We start from the raw sequence: 20,710 nt of genomic DNA on the forward strand, positions 1-20,710 counted from the left end.
TGCCTCTTCATCTTCCTTTTCTGCGTCCCCTTCATCTTCTGCCTCTTCATCTTTTCTTTCTGCGTCCTCTTTTTTTCTGGCTCTTCTTCTTCATCTTCATCTTTTTCTTCTGCGTCCCCTTCATCTTCTGCCTCTTCATCTTTTCTTTCTGCGTCCTCTTTTTTTCTGGCTCTTCTTCTTCATCTTCATCTTTTTCTTCTGCGTCCCCTTCTTCTTCTGCCTCTTCATCTTTTTCTTCTGCGTCCTCTTCGTCTTCTGCCTCTTCATCTTTTTTTTGCGTCCTCTTTTTTTCTGGCTCTTCTTCCTCCTCTTCTTTTTATGGCTCTTCTTCTTCCTCTTCTTTTTCTGGCTATTATTCTTCCTTTTCTGCCTTCTCTTCTTCCTTTGGCTCTTTCTCTTCTTTTTCTACATTCCTTTCTTCCTCTTCTGCCTCTTCATCTTTTTCTTCTGCGTCCTCTTCTTCTTCTGCCTCTTCATCTTTTTCTTCTGCGTCCCCTTCATCTTCTGCCTCTTCATCTTCCTTTTCTGCGTCCCCTTCATCTTCTGCCTCTTCATCTTTTCTTTCTGCGTCCTCTTTTTTTCTGGCTCTTCTTCTTCATCTTCATCTTTTTCTTCTGCGTCCCCTTCATCTTCTGCCTCTTCATCTTTTCTTTCTGCGTCCTCTTTTTTTCTGGCTCTTCTTCTTCATCTTCATCTTTTTCTTCTGCGTCCCCTTCTTCTTCTGCCTCTTCATCTTTTTCTTCTGCGTCCTCTTCGTCTTCTGCCTCTTCATCTTTTTTTTGCGTCCTCTTTTTTTCTGGCTCTTCTTCCTCCTCTTCTTTTTATGGCTCTTCTTCTTCCTCTTCTTTTTCTGGCTATTATTCTTCCTTTTCTGCCTTCTCTTCTTCCTTTGGCTCTTTCTCTTCTTTTTCTACATTCCTTTCTTCCTCTTCTGCCTCTTTTTCTTTTTTTCTGCCTCTTTTTCTTTTTTTCTGCCTCTTCTGCTACTTTCTATTTTACTCTTTCTGTGTGCCTTCTTTTTCACTATTTCTTCTATTGCCGTTTCATATGGCATTGGTTTGAATTGAAAGCCTGCTTTGTGAAATTATCAGAGGCCAGCTTTTGGATAATTCTTTATGGAATTCTTATGTTTTTGACGTCATTAGGCTTTTTTGGTTTTGGATAGAAACCCTTTTGAACAAAGAACAGCAAACAGTTGAGTTATGATTTGCAAACTTATACCTACTGTTATATGAAGATCATCACTTGCTTCAATTTACCATACATTATCATATGGAATTTCACCGCATTTTTAGTGTATATATCATTGATGGGTATGTGTACTCAATTCGTGAATTTAGTCAAACCTTACCTTTACATCACTATTATTGCTAGTTTGTTTAAATCTTTCTTTTTCAAACTGTGCAATTAAAATTATATTATTGCACTGGGGTATTATTGAGGTTTCCAATTTTATTAATTTTTGTCTCTTATTCTGCAGAATGATCGATTTGTTAAACCCCGATACTGAAACAAAGTATTTCGATTTGACACTTGGCTTTGAAGCTGGAGCGGATGACTCTGAAGAATTACCCTGCCCTCCTGTGAGGTATTTCTTTAATTAAATGCATGGATTTAATCATTAATTTGCTGAAGCACAATTTTTATGAAGCTATATATAATTATACAGTAGTAACTTGTTAAATTTGTTAATTGTAGATAAATCACATCAAAATTTAGTTTTAAGGTTTTTTAAATTTGAAAGTACAGTCTCTGATTAACGCCGAGGTACGAATGTTATATGATAGACAAAAAACAGAACATCGATTATAATTTGCCATCAATGGACTTTCCTCACTAAGAGTTAGAATCTTCGCTCATAAATCAGCCATTAATTTCTTTATGCGATTTTTTAAAGACTTTATCTATGGCGTTGGGTATTAGGATTGTACTTCGTCCAGACAACTTGTATGTTTAACCTTTTAACCGTCACATTCCTGTTCACACTGTTCTTAACTCGAACAAGCCTGCCCTTTCCTTTTGTGTTTGTCATTAATTTAATCATACGATAGCTAATTAAAAGAACATGGCTTGTTTTCTGAGATCCTCAAATGAAAGTGATTGTACTAATGTATAGCCTTATTGATCGACAACCTCGATTTTTGTATACTTGCAAAACACGTTTGAAATGGAACACTAAATGTTTCTAGTTTCCTTTTAAAAGCTTTAAAATTAAAACTGTAAAATTACATAGTTAATAGGATATCCACACCTTCTGTAGATTGTTTTCATTTCTAAGCAATCCACCACGCTTCTTCAAGTTGTTTAATTCGAACGGTCTGCTTCGAAGCTAAAGCGTCAAGGGAGAGTGGAATCGAGAGGCAAATCACTCTTGAAAATGGTGTACGAGATTTATAATCACTAGTGAATAATTTGTGACTAAATCAATTTTGTGTGTGATTAATTTGATTTTTAGTGATAAAAGTGATTAATTATTTTTATGAATTTTTTATTTTTTAGAAACTGAATCATAGATTCAGAAATGCTCTCAAATAATTTCATGTTCAATAAACGTCAACGATTTTGCAACATACTAAATGAAATTGAAAAATGAGACATTAAGGCAAATGCATGTGCTTTGTTGTGTGGGCCGTCAACTTTCGTCATAAGAATTTGAATTTGCATCAAAAGAGCTATCTTTTCTGAATATTAGTATTAGCAGTTGTTGAACACCTTGTGAAAGACATCAAGGCAAATGCATGTGCTCTGTTGTGTGGGCCGTCAACTTTCGTCATACGAATTTGAATTTGCATCAAAAAAGATATCTTTCCTGAACATCAGCATTAGCAAATGGGAGCAATAGTCTTGAATGAAAAACAGTGATCAGTTCTTGAACACCTTGTGAAAAACATTAAGGCGAATGCAGGTTTCCTGTTCTGTAGGCTGCTTCTTTTGTCATAAGAAATTGAATATGCATCAAAAAGCTATCTTTCCTGAACAATAGCATTAGCAGTTGTTGAGCACCTTGTGAAAGACATTGCATGCGCTCTGTTCTCTGCCCTCGCAAGTGATGTCGCTTTTGGGAAATTAAACTGTCATCCCTGAAACTTTCACCGATATAAAGAAAATACAAGTTCAGGAAATGTGGAACTTGATTATCAAACTTTATCTGTGAAAATTACAATTCCCATAAATGTAACAGTTGCAACTGCGAAATCTGGAACTGTCTGGATCCGCCCCTGTAGCAATGGGTGAAAAAAAACTGCTATCAGGCGTGATTTTCGGTTAGATCAACTTTAGTACCCTTCAGTGGCATTTGGGCAACAAAAACAGCAATGGTTGTCTCAGTGACCCCGGCATCATAACGAGGCATTCATTTTTGCTCCATTGCAGGGTACCACTGAGATCAGTGCAGGGTACTTGTCTCGCTTTTCTCGAGCGTGTGTTTGCAGATTTTTCAACGTGTTCATAAAAAGATTGGAAAAGTGTGAAAGGAAAATTCTAAATATTGAATTTTTCAATAACATATTGGATAAAAGTGATTAAAGTGGGCAAGGATTCTGATATTTTTTTTCAGTAACTTTTGTGATTAATGTTATACTTTGTGATTAATTTGATTTTTTATTAATGTGATTGATTTGTGATTAAAGTGTGATTATTCTTGAGAGCGTACATGATTTTAAGCAGTGATTTGCCCCTCGAGTAGAATTGTTGCGCCATTTCAAAGTAGGTGCATTGAGAAGTGATAGGTAAATAATCCAGACGCGCCTTGTGGTATAAATTGTTATTCAAGTAAAGTTAATTAATACGACTCAATTGTAAATAATTTGCATATTGATCATTTTTTATACCCCGTTAATGGGATGTCATAATAGAAACGTGTCTCACAGAAAAAGTCTGTTGTCACTGAATTTTTGTGTAAACTGTTTTGTATGTAGGGCAGCGTGAAAGGTTTCAATGCGATTTTCAGTATCTGAAAGTGTTTTAAGCTTCATGCATTGGGCATGCTGGATACATTCACCTGGTTTCACTTTTCGTTCCAATAAAACGTCAGATAAATGCGTTTTAACATGACATAGGTATTTCGGACTAGCATCCTATTAACAGAAAAGCTTGATCCTGTGCCCGTCTTTTCCTTCACGTCCCGTCAACGCGAGGGTCCAGTGATGCAAGTCCCTCTAAGAGCCACATTTGAAAGCCAATTGACACTGGACACAGATGATAAAGGACACTGGGCATGAGATGGCAACACAGTGCTTCATTGAGCAAGTGCAAGCATGCATTCCTGTGCCCGTGGTATGGAAAGACGGCAAGAATATTGCATCGCGGCTGCTCACACCTGATGAAAACAAGAAGGCTTTTGAGGCGCTTGGTAGCAGAAGGAAGGTATGTCACTCATATAGCGATTTAATATATGAATTTCCGTTATTCTTGGCTTCGTTTGGCATTTATGCAATATTAGAACTATAGGAAATTATGTATGATTTACTTAGATGTTTATTATTGATACAAGCACCATTACAGGTAGTCACGTGTTTTTATTCATTGAATCATTTCCGCAAGTGTTAATTATTTCCTTGCCTTTCCGAAAGTCTTGATTTCAGAGCTTTAGGTATTTTAATCCAATCAATAATTGCATATAAATATTAATTTGAAAATATGTGCTAAGCTTGCCCCTAGGCTCTCGCAACAACAGTTGCACAGATGTGGTATGCCTACCCTAAAGATTCGCGCACGTGGACTTGTAAACTGGTTGGTGTGCTGTGTTTTGTCAAAGATTTCACAGTCAAGTCTCATTTTCTCAGGATGCTCATTATCAAAAATGCGAGACAGGTATGCTTGCTTACCGTAATTCAACATTAGGACAGAAAATACTATTGATTCAACATTAGGACGATATTGCACGTTGATACATATTCATAATTTTCTAATCATTGATATGTTTTTAATTTCTATCCCTTGGAATTTTTTTCTCAGCATTCATATTTAGAAAAAGGTGTATAAATTATTCCAGTTGCTGTTATCATGTTTCCTGAAAATGTCAGCTGGAAAGTAAGGGATAAGCGCAAGGGGTACTTAGCATTACATGTTTATTAACTTAGTGCCATGTAGTTCAGAAAAATAAGTCTTAATGGTGACATTGCCTCACTATACAATGTATTTGTAAACTGTAATCCTTACATTAATCAAGACATACAGGAGGTACCAAGAAACAAATATTTTCCATCTATAGCAATTAAGGCCTAGCATTTCTGAATTTTCACAGTAGTCTAATTTTGAGAGAGAACTAACAACATGTTTATTGAACAGTAGATTACTTTCCCCTGGCTCAAAAAGTAGAATATGACAATGTTCGTAACTCTTATGTTATATAGTCTATTCCTTTCTGGAAACTTTGCACTGAAATAATCTTTCTCGGTCAACATGATGCGTAAATTATTCAAATTGCACCTCCCGTGATTATAAGTGCTAGCTAGGAAATAGTGAAATGAATTTATTCCGTTGTTGTTAATAAAATCGGAGAACTTTGACACCAGCCGAACATTGTCTAAATTTGTTTTAGATAACTTTTTGCATTCTTTAAGGAAGCTGTAGTTGTTTGGGAGCAAGAAGTTTACAAGCAATTTCAATATAGCCCGATATCAGAGTGGTTTCATACCTTTGAGGGAGATGTAAGTAAAATGCTACTCACTTAAAAACCTTTCCTATTCACTTTATTCTAAACACTAGCTGGGGGTCAATTTGACAGGCTGCTAGTTTAATTGATTTTGCTATTTCTGGGTAGATCCTCTCATTTTGGCTTTTCTCTTTGTTTCTTAGTCGGCCACTAATAATTATGCGACACGTATTTTTAGCATGCAATTTAATATTTGCATGAATCAATGCCATTTGTTATTTTCAGAAGACAGTATACACTTGGCTAGCTTACTTATAACCACAATTTAACATTAGCCCGATCTAATTCGATTGTCACTTCTCTGCTGTTTCCACTTTCATACTCTTTCCATCTCAGTGTCTTTACCATTCATTTTTTGACCAGCATTGCAACATTGGCTTGAATTTCTGTGACACAGAAGAAGCTTCGTACTTTTGCAAAGCTGTTAGACAGCGAATAGCATTTTTTCGCGGAAGACGAGCGGGTAAGTAGTGTATGAACCTATCCCACTCTTGCTGGTCGAATTTCAAGACTTTACCTACAATCCCGGACAAAATTGTTGAGACAAAATGCAATTTCTGCAATTTTCTACTTTATGTCGCCCCTATAAATTCGAATCCCCCTCTTTCCCCCCGAATCAATGCTGGATTTGTAGTTCTATCATTTCTCCTTCAAAATCATGCATTCAACATTGAATTGGGGGAGGGGGAAAAGTTATTTTTGAAAGGAAGGTGAAATGTAAGCTTTCCTTGAAAAGTCTCAACCATTTTTGTCCGAGATTGTAGTTGTCTCAACCAATTTTATCCTTGACAATGTCCATCCTCATGAATTAACCTTGAGCAACACTGTATAGCTCAAGGTATGACAAGATTGATGTTTGACACTAGTTAACAGCGTGGGTATTTGGAAACCGGGAAAGAATTGTTTGCCAATGATTTATTTTGGTTAGTAGTGTTTTACTGAATATATTTTTCGTATACTTGTAATTAATGTAAGTATGAAAAAGTATGAAAGGAAGGACAAGGCGACTAGGATCGAAAGGTTGAAGTCTTGTATCCACATCTGGGTTGTGATTTAAAAGTAGGCTTAGAAGATTTTTAAGGAAGCCGCCTATTTTAAGTGTTCAGACGAATGAGATGCTTGTCTGTGAGATGATGAAATCCTTGAATAATGTACAAATCCAAGAACTGGAGTTGGGCAAGGCCAGGGGAGCGAAGTAGGGCCTTGAGTTGCAAATTGTAAGACCATTCTTTCTGCCTCGCTCAAAGAACATTGTTTATTGCCTTGCCATGCTTTCAATGCCATGCAATGTGGTAAACCCCTTTAGTGAACTTACGAGGTAGATAAATTGCATCAATTGGTTGGTCACTCACGTTCCATTTAGCTTTTTTCCTGCAACCTTTTCCTTTTGTAAGGGTGGGGGCCCCTCCATTAAGCCCAACATTGCTCGTAGTAAAGTATTTGAGAAATTGTTTGCTATTTTTAATTTCAAGTTTGTAAGTATTTCTCGTTGTAGCCATCAAAGCAAGGAAAGAGAAGCAGAAGCAGGCATTAATTGGTGCTCCTGGTGCTTCTGAAGTCATATCGAATGTGAAAGCAACGCACAATGTCAAACGCATCAGGCCAAACTTAGAGGAAAGGAACCATGGGTATCTTGAACTTCTTTTCTTAGGATCATCTATTGTATATACCTATATTCCAGAAAGCAACTCTTTGATGCATTTTATCTAAACCCAAAACTTATACATCATTTTAGACTTAGCAAAATGTTTGTTTTCTTTCAAGCAAAATTGCCGAGACGGATCTTGGAAGTATAAATCCGAGTCAAGCTGTAGGCAAGGTAAAGGAAGAGGATAGAAGTAACATTGTTCTTATCCGGTTTGAAAGTGACGAAGATAGCAAACAAGAAAGCAAAGATACTCACCAAGCCGGGCAGTTCAATCAAGGCCCAGCTTCAAAGTATAGTACTCTTGCAAAAGATAACAATAATGTTGGCACAAAACCACCCGATCAAGGACACTACGAGAATAGTCAGCTGATTGATACCAAGTCATATGTGACGTCATCAACGCCTCGTAGACTTCAGTTTCAGCGTGATGAAAATAAAACAGCATTGAAAATAGCAGAGAGACAGAGGGAGTATCATTCATCGATGATTCGATTGCTAGTTTCGTCAAGAGACCCCAAAGAACAACAGGCTGAGTTTTTAAAGTTGACCAACGGTGGAAACAATAGTAAAAATTCAACAAAAAATATTGACTTTAGTGCGAGCAAGCACAACATTTCAGAAGAAGATTCTGGGTTAAGTCATAAAGACCATTGCCCAAGACTGGCACCAGCAACTAGTATTATCAATGGCCCTTCCAATATCTGCGTAACGAAATCAAAAACCACAACAGATACTTCTAATAATATATTCCTTGGATTAAGGCCTAACAATGACAGTGAAGTATCAGGTCCTTCAAGAACCAGCGTCAAAAGCTTTGCAACCGAAAGCCAGCTTAGAAAAACTGCAAGTACTCTAAGTACAGTCCCAGTCAAATCATCAAACGTTTTCTCTAAATCAAGAAAGAATATTTTTTCTGATGATTCAAGCTTCTCATTCCCGTCTTTGCCATCTCTTGATAAACTGCAGTTCACAGCTTCTGTCCAACTAACAGCTCGATCTGACGATGCTCACTCTAGAAATCATTTATCAACTAAATACTCTGTAGGAATTGGAGCGAATCTAGGAACAGACAATGATGAAGCTGGTGAAGAACGGTCTGCACTTAGCCAGGGAAAAGGTCCTGCCAATGCTATTGATGCAAGCGGGGTATGTTGTAACTATTCCTATTTTTAAACAAGACTGTTTTGCTAAGATAAACTTGTTGGTTAAAGGCCAATTACCAATTTTCGAGCAAAGCTGGCAGGTACCTCTTTTTCCACTGACCTCTTTCAGTTTACTTCTAAAATCTTTGATGGATGATGGCTGACGTCATTGCTATCAATAAAAGCATTAGGTATTGAGCGGAGGTTGTAGTGACACCTTTCACTAAATATACATGCTATCGAGCTTTTGTTTTTGTATTTGTCTCAAAAGATGTGGCTGGGCTTGTTAATAGTGAACTAAGTTACATGCTTAGCACAATTCATTGCTTCCTGTTATGATAGTTTTTTAAAGAGAATCTGTGAAAGAGATTCAAGAATTATTGTGAACATCGGATATTTTGAAAAACTTTTAAGGGAACATGAGACTCTGGGACCTCATTATTCATCGAAAATGATTGATAATGACTTTGAAAAAAGCAAATATTTCACAACATAGAATATATAAAATAATTCATGTTGTGAAATTATTGTTTTTTTTAAAAGGCATTTTCAAGTTTGGTACCTCCAAAAAATTGTTCAAATGCTTGATGAAAAAATCTCTCAAAAATTTATTTTCTGACTTTTGGTAAATAATTGCCACATATTTCCAGGCTTTATTCTTGAATTGACTTTGTTTGCAGAAACGCAATTCAGAAGGCAATAATAATGTGACTGACCCACGTGCAGAATTGCTAAAGAGCATCATTGCAGGAAAGAAACTGAGAAAAGTATGCAAATTTATTCTGTCCATAACTGAAGTTGATTATCAATTTTGTCAGCTACTGTCACATACATCAGCTACTATAATTTACAAACATGTCAGTTAATTAGAAAATCATCTGTTTGGAATTCGACAAAAACACATTACTTACTAGAGTTGATTTTTTATTTTCATTCTTACTGAACTTCTTTTTTCTTTGTTTTGCATGAAGGTTCAGCTTTGTCAAGTATCTGCATATTCTTGCAGAAATATAGGAATGTGAAGTATGTCTCTTGTTTCTTTCTAGGTTAACACAAATACAGTAAGTGTCAGAAGACAAACAGTATTTGAAAAGCACTTTGAAGAAATGGCAGATACCTTAACAAAAGTGCTTACAGAGAGAGGCAGAGTTTTTCAGGATTCTTCAGGTCTACTTTTCAATGGTTAAAATATTAAATGTATTTAGAGTCTCCTACAGTGTATTCCTTTTTTTTGTTTCTTGGTTTTCTAAGTCTCCATTAACGGAACATGACTTAACAGAAGATATTTTAATATCTGAACAAAGGAACAAAGTCTTGAATATCTGAATAATTTTCTCTTTGATTCATTCCCAAAGGCAAAATTGATCAAAAAAAATTTGAGTTAGTTTAATTAAATAAAAATTCAAACTGAGACAAAAGTAATGCTGCATTTGGAAAAAATTTGATTTTTATTGATTGTTTGTATTTTTTCTCATGGGCTCCAATGAATGGTTGGAAAGTGGTTGGGCCAAGGGAACATTTTGCAGTAATAACAAAAGATTTTGAAAAACGCTTTTTTATTGTGCAAAAATGTGGGGGACCATAGCTCCCCTACCACCCTTCGTCAGAGGCCTTTGTTTTTTCCATCTCCTTATACAACCATAAAAAAATATGTTGCAATAGAAGTTATTCTGCAGAAAAGTCTTGAGAAAACTAAGTTATTTCTGAAATCTTTCTCTATTAAAACAATGCTTCTTGAGTAAGGATTTTATATGATGTTTCTCTGATAAAATGTATTAATAAAAATTGCAAAGTAACAGTTTTTTAGATTTGTTGATTTATTACAGATGAAGAAGATGGCTATGATGATGAAGAATGGGAAGATGATGAGACAGGTACACTGAGCAACTGAATCAATATGATTGTAAAAAGTGCTGAAGAAGCTCCTGTCACAATTTATGGCCACCTGTATGGTATGTAGATAGATGGAAGATAAGCTGAAGCAGAATCCATTCCTTAGAAGGAGTAAAATTTTTAGAAGAATAATGATAAGGCTTCAGATTATGACACAAACTTAGTATCTTCTGGAAATACTTCTTATTTCATATAATCAGTTATAACAATGTTTAGGAAGCAAACCAGAGTCTTAAAAATTCAACCATCAAATGAAAGTGTTTATTTTCAAAATTAATTTTTTCCTGAAATTCTGAATATCTGCTTCAAATTAAATTCATTATTACAAAATGAATGCAATGAAAAAACAAACGAGGGACTAGTGACATGCAATAACATGTTGCAAAACCAGAAATCTTCCTCAATCTTTTATTCAGTCCTTCTTGTCAATTTTCTTCATAAAAACCATCCAAGGACCCTTGTAAAACCACATCCAAGAGCTGTTTCTCTTCCTCAATTTCTGCAAAATAGCAAGAGCTTTTTTACACATGGAAAAGAATGACTTCAAAGCTCTCTAAATTAAATTTTGGAACTAGGTGTTGTAATTATATTTCCTGGAGGCACTCATAGGAGTGAGTATATGGCTGCTGATTAGTCTGCAGTTTGTGGTCAATGGTTTGAAAATATGCACAACGAACGGAATTACATGGCACATGCTTTGTCAATATGTTTAACAGAAAATGAATTATACCTTGAGGTGACAGTTCCAAAAACAGATTTTTATCAAAGACAATCACAGGCTGATGGTTGCTCACAGGTCTAAAAGAAGAAAGATTATTGGTGTAAGTCTTATTCGAAGTTGTTACTGACATTGTTCTCAAGCAACAAAGATGCTCAAATTAAACTTCTGTACTCATTACTGTATCTACAAGATATGTGAAAATCACTTGTTCATTCAGAAAAGCTGTATCACCTTTAGAAGTGTAATGATATTTCCAAGTCTATGGATCACCATTTTTTATATGGATCAATTTGAGTTAATAAAAATCTAACAAACATTTTAATTTACTTGCAAAAAATTGGCACTATTTAACAAGTAAATGAAATGTTTATGGCAAAAATTTCAAGTTCTTGATGCAATTTTAGTCAAAAACACATAGTTCACCTTTGTGGCTCTAATTCACCATCAATGGAATCACTGTCCCTGCAATAATAATTGAAATGATTTGATAAAACGCATTCTTATATCCAAAAAAACCATGAGGTAAGCCTCTTCTCTTAAGGACTTCTTTGGATCATCTAATGGACGTATTCCTTTGACATAATAATTAAAATTAACCTCTTGAGTACCATATCTTCATTAGGTTGTATTGACCTGTAGGAAGAAACTTTATACAAAACATTGTTATGGACACCTCAATCATATTCCATATCGAGAGACTAAAAGGTTTAGGGTTAGGGGAACATGCTAAAAGCCAAGAGAAATATAATTTTTGACTGGGTTTTTAGTATGTCTTTTGAAATCTATAGACTTCCATTGCCACTTTCCACTCCCTCACCCTTCTGGACTCATCTTAGAAATTTTATCACTTCTAGCTCTTGGCCATTTCATCAAAATTTACTTACTCCATGCTTTTGGTCTGCTGTGTCAAAGGACCAACTTCAAAAAAATTGTAAACTTCAACTGGTAACTCTTCATAGCCCTCATGTATAACAGCTTGTAGGTAGTTTTCTAAACCCTGTCTTCTTGACTCTAGAAATTTATGATCTTTGCTTAGTGCCATTCTTGTTGGAAAGTCTGCTCGTAATGTCATTGTTTTTTGCATCTAGAATGAAGTGTTACATAATCACAGACTAACATAACATAGCTGTATCTACTGATGAAGGTGATATGTCTTTAATTTTAACATGATTAGCACAACATTTGAAATTGAGAGAATGAGCAGTAAGGAAATGGGAGAAAGGTAATCAACTTGTAACAAAGACTTACCCTTTTGTGCAGCTCCAGGATTTCGCTATATCTTTTCTCAAGTGATTTAATGGTTCCATTATACACAATTTGGATTTGATAAGCCTGTCGGAATTGAATTAGAAATATTTGAAAGTTTATAAGAAAAAGAAAAAAAAGAATTGTACCCAAGAAAGAAGAAATAGAATTTGTGATTTTGAAGATACATTCTTGAGAGGTGATTGACAAACGAAAATGGCTATCAACTCTCATACCGTATATTTTTTATCGCGTTCCTGATCGACTACTTGGCGGAAGCTTGGTACACTGAGGACTCGTAATCTCCCGTACATTTTGGTATTGGCAACGCTTTTACTGTTTAGCGCAGTATTCTGAGACAAATTATCCGTAGAAGTACATAATTGCAGTTTTTACTCGCTCCGTTCTATCCGTCTAAAGGTCGTGTCTCACAAACACTCAAGTCTCCTTTCAAGCCTTGCAGCTGAAATTTTATTTATGTCCATCCGCCATTTTTGCACATTGAGAGCTTCAGTGGTTCTAGGAATTACCTTTAAACGGGGGTATTCAATTTGTTTTTCTGTTGGAATTAAGGAAATTATGTCCGCTCCTACGATATATATATTTTATATCGTTGCTAAAAAGTGATTATATTAAACTAAAACAAAGTTTATTTAATAATTTTAAAACTAAATGTATCTAGAGCTCTTGAATTTTGCAAAAGTTTGTTGAGTTATCAGAACACAATAGCTTAAAGTAGCCCCCGGAAGACTGGACAGCCTCGTATACAGAGCGAGACTTCTCGTGTGCACTGTCAGGAGAAAATTCGAGAGAAAACCATTGATGAAGAACCTTGCATAACCTCATCAGGGGAGGAGTTCGTTAAAATGTCGTTTCTTAGTAAAAGATTGGTGATTGGTGCGAGAAAGTCACTTCATAAATTCCCACATAGCCAATTTCATGGAGCACAGAAGCTTTGCACAGCCCCTGCAGTCCCCAAAACCATTGCTGACATTGGCTTGATTCAAAAGAAGATGATGCAACATCGATACAATCAGCTTACAACTGCAATAATCAGATCGTGTTCAACCCAATTTGGAATTAGTGGAAGGTTTGATAGAAATCTAATGTTTTCTCCATTTACCACTTCATATGGTTTCTTTAGTCGTTTAGGCTTGCTGCTTTAATGACATCGCAAGAGGAAACAATATTGGTTCTGCACATGTTCTTTTGGTGGGGATTAACCCGAGGAACGTTTTGAAAATGATTAAGAATTCAATTTCAGAAGGTGTCTGTTTTTATATGGGCGATAACTGATTTGAAAAAAAACTGACTGTATTGTTCCATGATTGTTGTCTGTTAGCAGAAAATACAAAATAGTAATATCAATTGGCAAAAAATAACGTCGTGAATGAAATGTCAACATTCCTTTTAAATCCACTTTTATGAAACAGTACCTGAAAAATTGTTTTAAGATAGGTGGTGCAATCAGCCTGGGAATCTAGATTCATTTGACCAAGGAGGGGCTTCTTGGCTTCTAAGAGGGAGTCTGGAGGGCCACTGGCCAAAGTGTCTTGACTTTCTTCACTGGTGGGAAAAATTCATTTAGGTTTTATTGTATTTTAAAATTCAAATAACATAGCACTGGAAGATGGGACAAAGAAGGGGTGTTTCTCCAATCTATTCAAAGAATGTCTTTTTAGCTGGTCTTAATTGAATGAACAAGGATCAGGGATAGAGGACTCATTTCAAATAGGGAATCTGATAAGTCAATGTTTGTTCAAAATTGTTGTTTTTGATTCCATAACCAGCATTGAATTGGCCTGTAAACCAGGATAATACCAAGTACTCCTAGTCCTTTGAAAAATTAAGGAAGATATGAGATGTTGACTGGATGTGAGAGATATCTTGCTGATGCAATTGCAATTGATGATGTGATCACATATCCTTTTAATGTTTGACATTTTTTGTGCCCTAGGAAGGAGCAAGCATAATATTCTATGCTACCACAATTTCCTTGTCATCCACACATCCCTGTGCAATGTAAAGTCACTTGCAGTTATTTGAACATGTCAAATTATATCTCACACATCTGTGGTTGTGTGAAATTAATAATTATTCATTATTTCTAGTTTTAGGCAATTCTTCAAATGTGCAACCTTTGTCTTTTGCATAGATGTAACAACCACAAATAGATCTACTTAATTTTCAAACGAGGTTCCCAAATTTAGGTGAAACCTTAAGCCTTGTGATTCCTAAAATTATCCTCATCTTTGTAAGGGCCTCCAGGTTTGAATAATTTTCTTGCAGATATTTGAACTATTTTAAAAATTCCATAAGAAAAAGAACTCTTCCATGCCTTGAGACTTCTGTACCAGAAACCAGCTTTGGCACACTTCTTTTTGCCCCTTCATCACAGCGCCCTCATATTCAGTCCTATTCTTTCCTTGGTCCCAGTCTGATCCAGTCAATTATATTATCATCTGAAATTAAATTTTCTATGAGTTTTTCTTTGATTTTTGAAAATAGTGAATATGAAAGTATTTTTCTTCTTCTGAAAATTCCCGACTGACTAAGGATTTGTGTACACAATGGACATTATGCTGCTATCATATTTTACATAACCATTGTAACAGTGTTATTTAAATTTATTTACAGACCTGTCCCAACTGAATGTTATCCAAGACAAGGCAGGGATGGCAAACAAGGAAGTAGCAAAACGTTTGTTATTGGTTTGATTGATTTATTATTCATGTATAGCTTGTAAAATTAGTTGCATCAAAGATGAACTCTAATGTTGCTTTTCAGAGTTTGCTATAGGAGGCCCATTATCAAATTTATAGAGGCCCATTTTTTGTACAGAGAGTGAGAGGAAAATATATGTTTTTTCTGATGTCTTTTTTGCATTAGTTCACATGTAAGTTGGGGTTTTGAAAATGTTTTCAAAGAGGATATTTACAAAAATTTGAATTTTGAAATTTCAGTAGATCAATATAAATGCGTAATAGCAGTGGTCAGAAAACATTGGAACAGATTAAAAAATGCTTTGCTGTTGACTGTTTAAACCAATGAAAATTAAGAACATTTTTACTCTGTTTTTATGGAATTGTGAACAGATGAAAACATATATTCTGGATATCCACAAAACAGAAGAAGTGTGCAAAAGAGCAGTTTGAGTTTGGCCCTAAGACTGATGTCTTGCAGAGAATAATCAACAACCTATTAGAAGGAAACATGAAAGCTTTAAGAAGCCAAATGAAATATTGGGAAAGCTTTTCTTGGTGTTAATGTATGTCTCAGGCTCAACTTGTTTTTATAGAAGTAGAAATTTGCAAAACTTGATGGTGCTCATTGTTTTTTACTTTTGCGACAGTGGACCAAATGAGAATAATCAAAGCAGTAATGGAGACAGAGGCGACAATGGAGGCAAGAAGGATCCGGAGGTTATAATTGATGGATCTTCAAATGACAATCCAAATATCAGCAATACAGCACTAGCCCAAATAGGAGTTCCGGATAACTTTCCTGAGGTTCCAATCCTACCAGTGCTGCGGAATCCAATCTTCCCCAAATTTGTGAAACTAATCGAGGTTAGAATTTTCCCTTTATCTAATGGTATTCTGTACTTACTAAATTTATATGCAAAGAAAAGTGTGTGTTGTTTAGTCAAATCATGAATATTTTCATGTTGTATTCTTCACATTGTCATTGGAAATGTCCCCCACAGATTCAATTTTTGTCAGTTTCCTCATATTTCTATGCCTATAGTCTCCTTTTCTTTCCTTTTTTGGAAGGTTTCAGACAAGTCACTTATAGATCTAATAAGAAGAAAATGTAAGCTAATGCAGCCCTATGCTGGTGCTTTCCTCAGAAAAGATGACAAGTATGTGTCTGATCTTTTTTTTAAAAATATTTCATTGTATTCCGTTTCTTTTGTTTGTCAAGTCCCAAATCATTTAAATAAACATTTGGTGCAATGTTTTTTAGAAACCATTTACCAAGACCATTTATGCTGGGGATTGTTGACTTCATTGTTACATCTGTGAACTTAGGCTAATTTCATTGTTACATCTGTTTGACTCAATGTGTAGTAAAAGTATAAACTTGTCTGTTTATGAGAAACACGAGTTAGCACAAGTCACTTTTTTCACTGATCAATTTTAGGATATATGTATTTAAGCACAATTAGTGTCAATATACCTTTTAGCTGTACATATCATTTGATGTACTTAAACTTTTATGTTTCTTTTAAGGGAAACTGAAACAATTGAAAGTCTTGATGAGATATACAATACTGGGACTTTTGTGCAAGTTCAAGAGCTGCATGACACAGGGGATAAGTTGAGAATGATTATTGCAGGCCACAGAAGGTAGGGGTGCTCACCAGTTATGGTTTTTGTCACATAAAGCAAATTGAATGATCTCAAGTATCTATCTTTCATGTAAAATTGAGAATTCACGTACTTTATGTTTGAGTGTTTGAGAGGCTAAAGAACAAAAATAATGTGGCACATCCAATCAAGAAGTAAAGCAGAGAAGAGGAAATAAGGAAAAATGGTTTATAATGAATGATGAAAGAAACTGAACTTAATGAGACAGTTAATGATGCTATATTTGAATAGTGACAGTATTTGGTAGCAAGGAAAACTTTTAGGGTGGGTTGACTATAATTTACATTAGTTTCTTGGATTCATTTATGTGTTCTTGTTGGAATAAAGCCTGTTTTAATTTACAAAGAATAAAGATAACAGAGGCGATCGAAGAGGGCGGAATCTCTGCCCTTGTAACTGATGAGACAGATGATGGCCAAAAGTCAGCAACGCTTGGAGAAGACGCGAATAAAGAGGAATTTCTAGAAGAAAAGGAAGAGCATCTGAGTACTGCTGAAATCATTCAGGAGGACGTTGGTGAAATTGTCAATGAAGGAGGGAAGAAGCCTATCTTAATGGCTAAAATTGAAAATGTTTATCATGAACCGTTTCAGATGACCCAGGAAGTGAAGGTTTGATAAATTACCAGTTTTGGTTTTTATTTGATTCACGAATGCTATCGTAATTTTTCAGATTTAGTTTTGTGCAATTTTATTACAGACTTATCTAATTTCCCTATAGCCTTATTGGCCTTTTCAGTGTTGGCATAAGCTCTTGTTATGTAATTTATGTTTTACCTATAGAAACGCTAAAATTGCAGTAAATATTCATAGGATTTCAATTGTAATAAAACTGCTGTTTGTCCTATAGCGCTCGATTCCGTATAGGCAGTGCTGGACTTGCTTAAGGATCGTATTAAGCATGAACCTTAGAGTTGAACCGTCCTTCTCTTTCGTAGGCTACTGCTGCTGAAGTCATCAAGACAATAAGAGATATCATTGCCTTGAATCCGTTGTATAAAGAGTCGCTGGCTCAACTAATTGAGGCAGGAAAAAGGGTTGTTGACAACCCAACGCATTTAGCAGATTTTGGTTAGTTGAGTTTTTTGTAAAATAGAATTCTAACTCGTGTAGTTTTTTCGATGTCAAGCCAGGTATAGAATCATTTTTTTAAACTTCAAGGATTGTATGTGTGCAAAAGAAACGTTTCAAAGTAAGACTGATGCATCTCATATTTATTTGTGTAAGCTTATGGGGTGAAAGTGGGCGTTGGGGCTTCACAGGATACCGGATAACAAAATGCCATACACAGGGAAATGTTTTGGAATCCTCCAAAACCCAGAACTCCAAGATTTTTTCATTTTGCGCTTGTGCACATATGTGCCAGTATGGTTTCTCTCAGACTTAGCGAATTTGTTATGTCATTGTTAAGATCTAGCCGTTCTCTTTACGACGGTTAACTGCAGTCAATCACTTTCCCGTTTTTTCTACATTTCAAGCTAGATATTCTTGAAGACATGTCATATATGCCCTTCTCTTAACAGTATTTTTCTATTTTACTAAGGTGCCGCCCTTACCAGTGCTGACCCTGCGCAGCTACAGGCCGTCCTGGAGGAGACTAATATACCAAACAGACTGATGCTTACCTTGGAGCTACTGAAGAAGGAACTTGCAATATGCATGCTTCAACAAAAACTTGGAAAAGAGGTTGGTATTTTTTGTAAAAGCTGCTTAACTAATATTGCCATGCAAGTACAAATTATAGAGGAATGCAAATCGATGTTTTTTCATGTCCTTATGACCTTCCTTGCAGTTGACCTTCAAAGATTTTTTTTATTTTGTCAAATGTCTTTGAAAAATCAAAACTTCAACGTTTTTTCTCTCATTGCTATTACTTCATTAGGTTGAGGAAAAAGTGAACAAAATGCAAAGAAAGTATCTTCTACAAGAACAATTGAAAATAATTAAGAAGGAATTGGGTTTAGAAAAGGACGACAAGGACACTGTTATTGAAAAGTTCAAAGAAAGGCTGAAGGACAAAGATGTTCCAAAGTCCGTGCAAGATGTCATTGACGAAGAAATGAACAAAATCCAGTTTCTTGACAATCATTCATCAGAATTCAGGTAAAGTTGTTTCGTCTTGTCTTGGCATGTACTTATTATGTATTAACTGACTGTGTATTTTTTAAATATGTACGTTGCGTGTGGTACTTCATCCAGAAAAACGATAATATAGCTAGCAAATAAATTGAGTACCAGAATGAAAATAAAATAGTTTGATTGTTAAAAACACGACTTTTCGAGCATGTACTCACTATATTATTTGCTAATTATCTTACGTGTATTTTTTACTTCGCGCCATCAGTGTTATTTGATGAGATGGAGCAATCTTGACAGGGGATCTTCTGAATTAGACAAATGAACATCGACATGAACGAAAACCGGGTTACAGTAATGCATATACTGTTTTCAGTAAGATCACTTTTAACATTGTTTTCGGTTTCGTCTGTGGCATTTAAAGTTGCACCAGGATGAGATCATCGCAGTAATCACCAACTGAACGCTCTGTTTCGAATTCAATATCTGGTGAAACGTTGGAATTTTTGTCTGGTTTTGTAACTAGGTTATTACCCTTGTTGTAGTGGTGCTGTATTTTCGTATAGATTAGTTTGGTCACTCAAGTTGATTCTGCTTTTTTTTAGTGTTAGCCGAAACTATTTGGATTGGCTGACATGCATTCCGTGGGGGACTCACAGTGAAGAGAATTTTGATATCAAAAAAGCAAAGGAAATTCTTGACGAGGATCATTATGGCCTTGAAGACATTAAAGATCGAATCCTTGTAAGTTGTCATTCGCCAGCTGACGTTTATTCAGCCAAATAACTCGCCTAATTTGCTCTTCAGCAAAGTAACTCGCCTATTTTGCACAATATGAATTATTCTCAGTACTAGAATCGGCAATTATGGAATCCCAGATACTGTTAGTTCAAACTCTGCAATGTTTTGTTTTTTAGGCCTCCTCCAGAAAAGAAATGGATCATGCTTTTTGTTGCTTGAATTGCTAGATCTTGTTCAGATGCCGCACATTTTAATAAAATTTACTTTTTATTTGGTCAACTGTTTGAAACTGTTGAGTGAATTTTAAATCAATAACAATTTAGTTTGCAGCTTGTTCATTCAAATATTAATTAAAAGAAATATAGAAACAGGCAATGTTAATACGTGATCTAAATTTACATTTTGCATGTGACACAGAATTGCCTTTATATTTCTTATGCATTATTTTAAAGGAATTCATTGCTGTTGGCCAGCTTAGTGGATCCGTCCAAGGAAAGATATTGTGCTTTACTGGTCCACCAGGTTTGTCTCAAAACTCTCTATTACGTTATTTTGAGTTTTTCAATGAAGATATCTTTACTTTTAAGGAGTGTCTGCACGTGAAATATTTTATATTATGGAATTTTCTAGGGGCGTTGCAACTAGTAAATACTTGTGTAGAAAGTAGTTTAACAGTTGCCCGATGTCCGCATTGTTTATGGATTTGTAACTTAGTGCCATCCTTTCTACATACCACAAATTTTCAATCTCTGAATAGACGTTCTCAATCACTATGGAACAAACCAGTGAACAATATGCTTCATTGCTTTTAGAGCACATTTTTTCAGAAGCTCTTCTAGTTTATTTAACATTTTACAACGATGACTTGCATTTTTTGCAGACAATGCCCATACCCAATCGTTGACATGAAAAGGAAAAGATTTTTCTTTGCCTTTTTTATCAAAAATATTTTTATTATACCAGGTGTCGGTAAAACAAGCATTGCTCGGTCCATTGCAAGAGCTCTAAACAGAGAGGTAAGTGGATTTGGACCCCGTTTACACTGTGCCGGATAAAATTTATCCGTATAAAACTTGTTCGGATTGATTTGCGTTTACACTGTGCCGCACAAATTTAGTCCACTTTGCCCTCCCGTTTTCACTGTGCCGGATAACTGCAGTCACATGACCTAAACCATTCACAGAATGCCCAAAATGAAGTCTTTTTTGGGCAACACAAT

The 20,710-nt window shown here is 35.5% G+C and overlaps 4 protein-coding genes across 6 annotated transcripts in view; 3 read left to right on the top strand and 1 right to left on the bottom strand.

Annotated features, from left to right (window-relative positions):
- Positions 1–3,874, top strand: part of LOC135686977 (ubiquitin-like modifier-activating enzyme 6) — a 38,880-nt gene extending 35,006 nt beyond the window's left edge. Inside the window, exon 27 of the mRNA XM_065203393.2 lies at positions 1,481–3,874. Coding sequence (XP_065059465.2) covers positions 1,481–1,604 — 124 coding nt within the window. The 3' untranslated portion in view covers positions 1,605–3,874. The remainder of the gene's footprint in view (positions 1–1,480) is intronic.
- A 149-nt stretch (positions 3,875–4,023) lies between these two features.
- Positions 4,024–11,387, top strand: LOC135686979 (uncharacterized). Of its 2 annotated transcripts, none has more exons than XM_065203396.2 (9): positions 4,024–4,365; positions 4,649–4,812; positions 5,565–5,651; positions 6,020–6,119; positions 7,152–7,284; positions 7,421–8,450; positions 9,127–9,213; positions 9,493–9,613; positions 10,273–11,387. In XM_065203396.2, exons 2-9 carry the CDS (start codon positions 4,684–4,686, stop codon positions 10,335–10,337), a joined length of 1,752 nt encoding a protein of 583 aa, XP_065059468.2. In that variant the 5' UTR covers positions 4,024–4,365; positions 4,649–4,683; the 3' UTR covers positions 10,338–11,387. The 2 variants fall into 2 exon arrangements, with proteins under 2 accessions (XP_065059468.2, XP_065059467.2); XM_065203395.2 differs by having other exon boundaries at positions 4,660–4,812.
- LOC135686980 (sorting nexin-24) lies at positions 10,589–12,803 on the bottom strand. Its single transcript, XM_065203397.2, has 6 exons — positions 12,542–12,803; positions 12,309–12,392; positions 11,945–12,144; positions 11,484–11,522; positions 11,070–11,137; positions 10,589–10,838 (listed from the first exon to the last, which is right to left on the bottom strand). The coding sequence occupies exons 1-6, from the start codon at positions 12,617–12,619 to the stop codon at positions 10,765–10,767; spliced, it is 543 nt and encodes a 180-aa protein (XP_065059469.2). The 5' UTR covers positions 12,620–12,803; the 3' UTR covers positions 10,589–10,764.
- A 224-nt stretch (positions 12,804–13,027) lies between these two features.
- LOC135686978 (lon protease homolog, mitochondrial) overlaps positions 13,028–20,710 on the top strand; it is a 40,173-nt gene continuing 32,490 nt past the window's right edge. For both annotated transcript variants that reach the window (XM_089114268.1, XM_089114269.1), the window contains exons 1-12: positions 13,028–13,395; positions 14,943–15,005; positions 15,658–15,874; positions 16,079–16,167; positions 16,538–16,654; positions 17,022–17,286; positions 17,613–17,745; positions 18,218–18,360; positions 18,557–18,777; positions 19,356–19,494; positions 19,944–20,013; positions 20,455–20,507. In XM_089114268.1, coding sequence (XP_088970394.1) covers positions 13,172–13,395; positions 14,943–15,005; positions 15,658–15,874; positions 16,079–16,167; positions 16,538–16,654; positions 17,022–17,286; positions 17,613–17,745; positions 18,218–18,360; positions 18,557–18,777; positions 19,356–19,494; positions 19,944–20,013; positions 20,455–20,507 — 1,734 coding nt within the window. In that variant the 5' untranslated portion in view covers positions 13,028–13,171. The remainder of the gene's footprint in view (positions 13,396–14,942; positions 15,006–15,657; positions 15,875–16,078; positions 16,168–16,537; positions 16,655–17,021; positions 17,287–17,612; positions 17,746–18,217; positions 18,361–18,556; positions 18,778–19,355; positions 19,495–19,943; positions 20,014–20,454; positions 20,508–20,710) is intronic.

The sequence above is a fragment of the Rhopilema esculentum genome, chromosome 20 (genome assembly GCF_057945365.1).
Source record: "Rhopilema esculentum isolate cy_ngs chromosome 20, ASM5794536v1, whole genome shotgun sequence".
NCBI lineage: Eukaryota > Metazoa > Cnidaria > Scyphozoa > Rhizostomeae > Rhizostomatidae > Rhopilema > Rhopilema esculentum.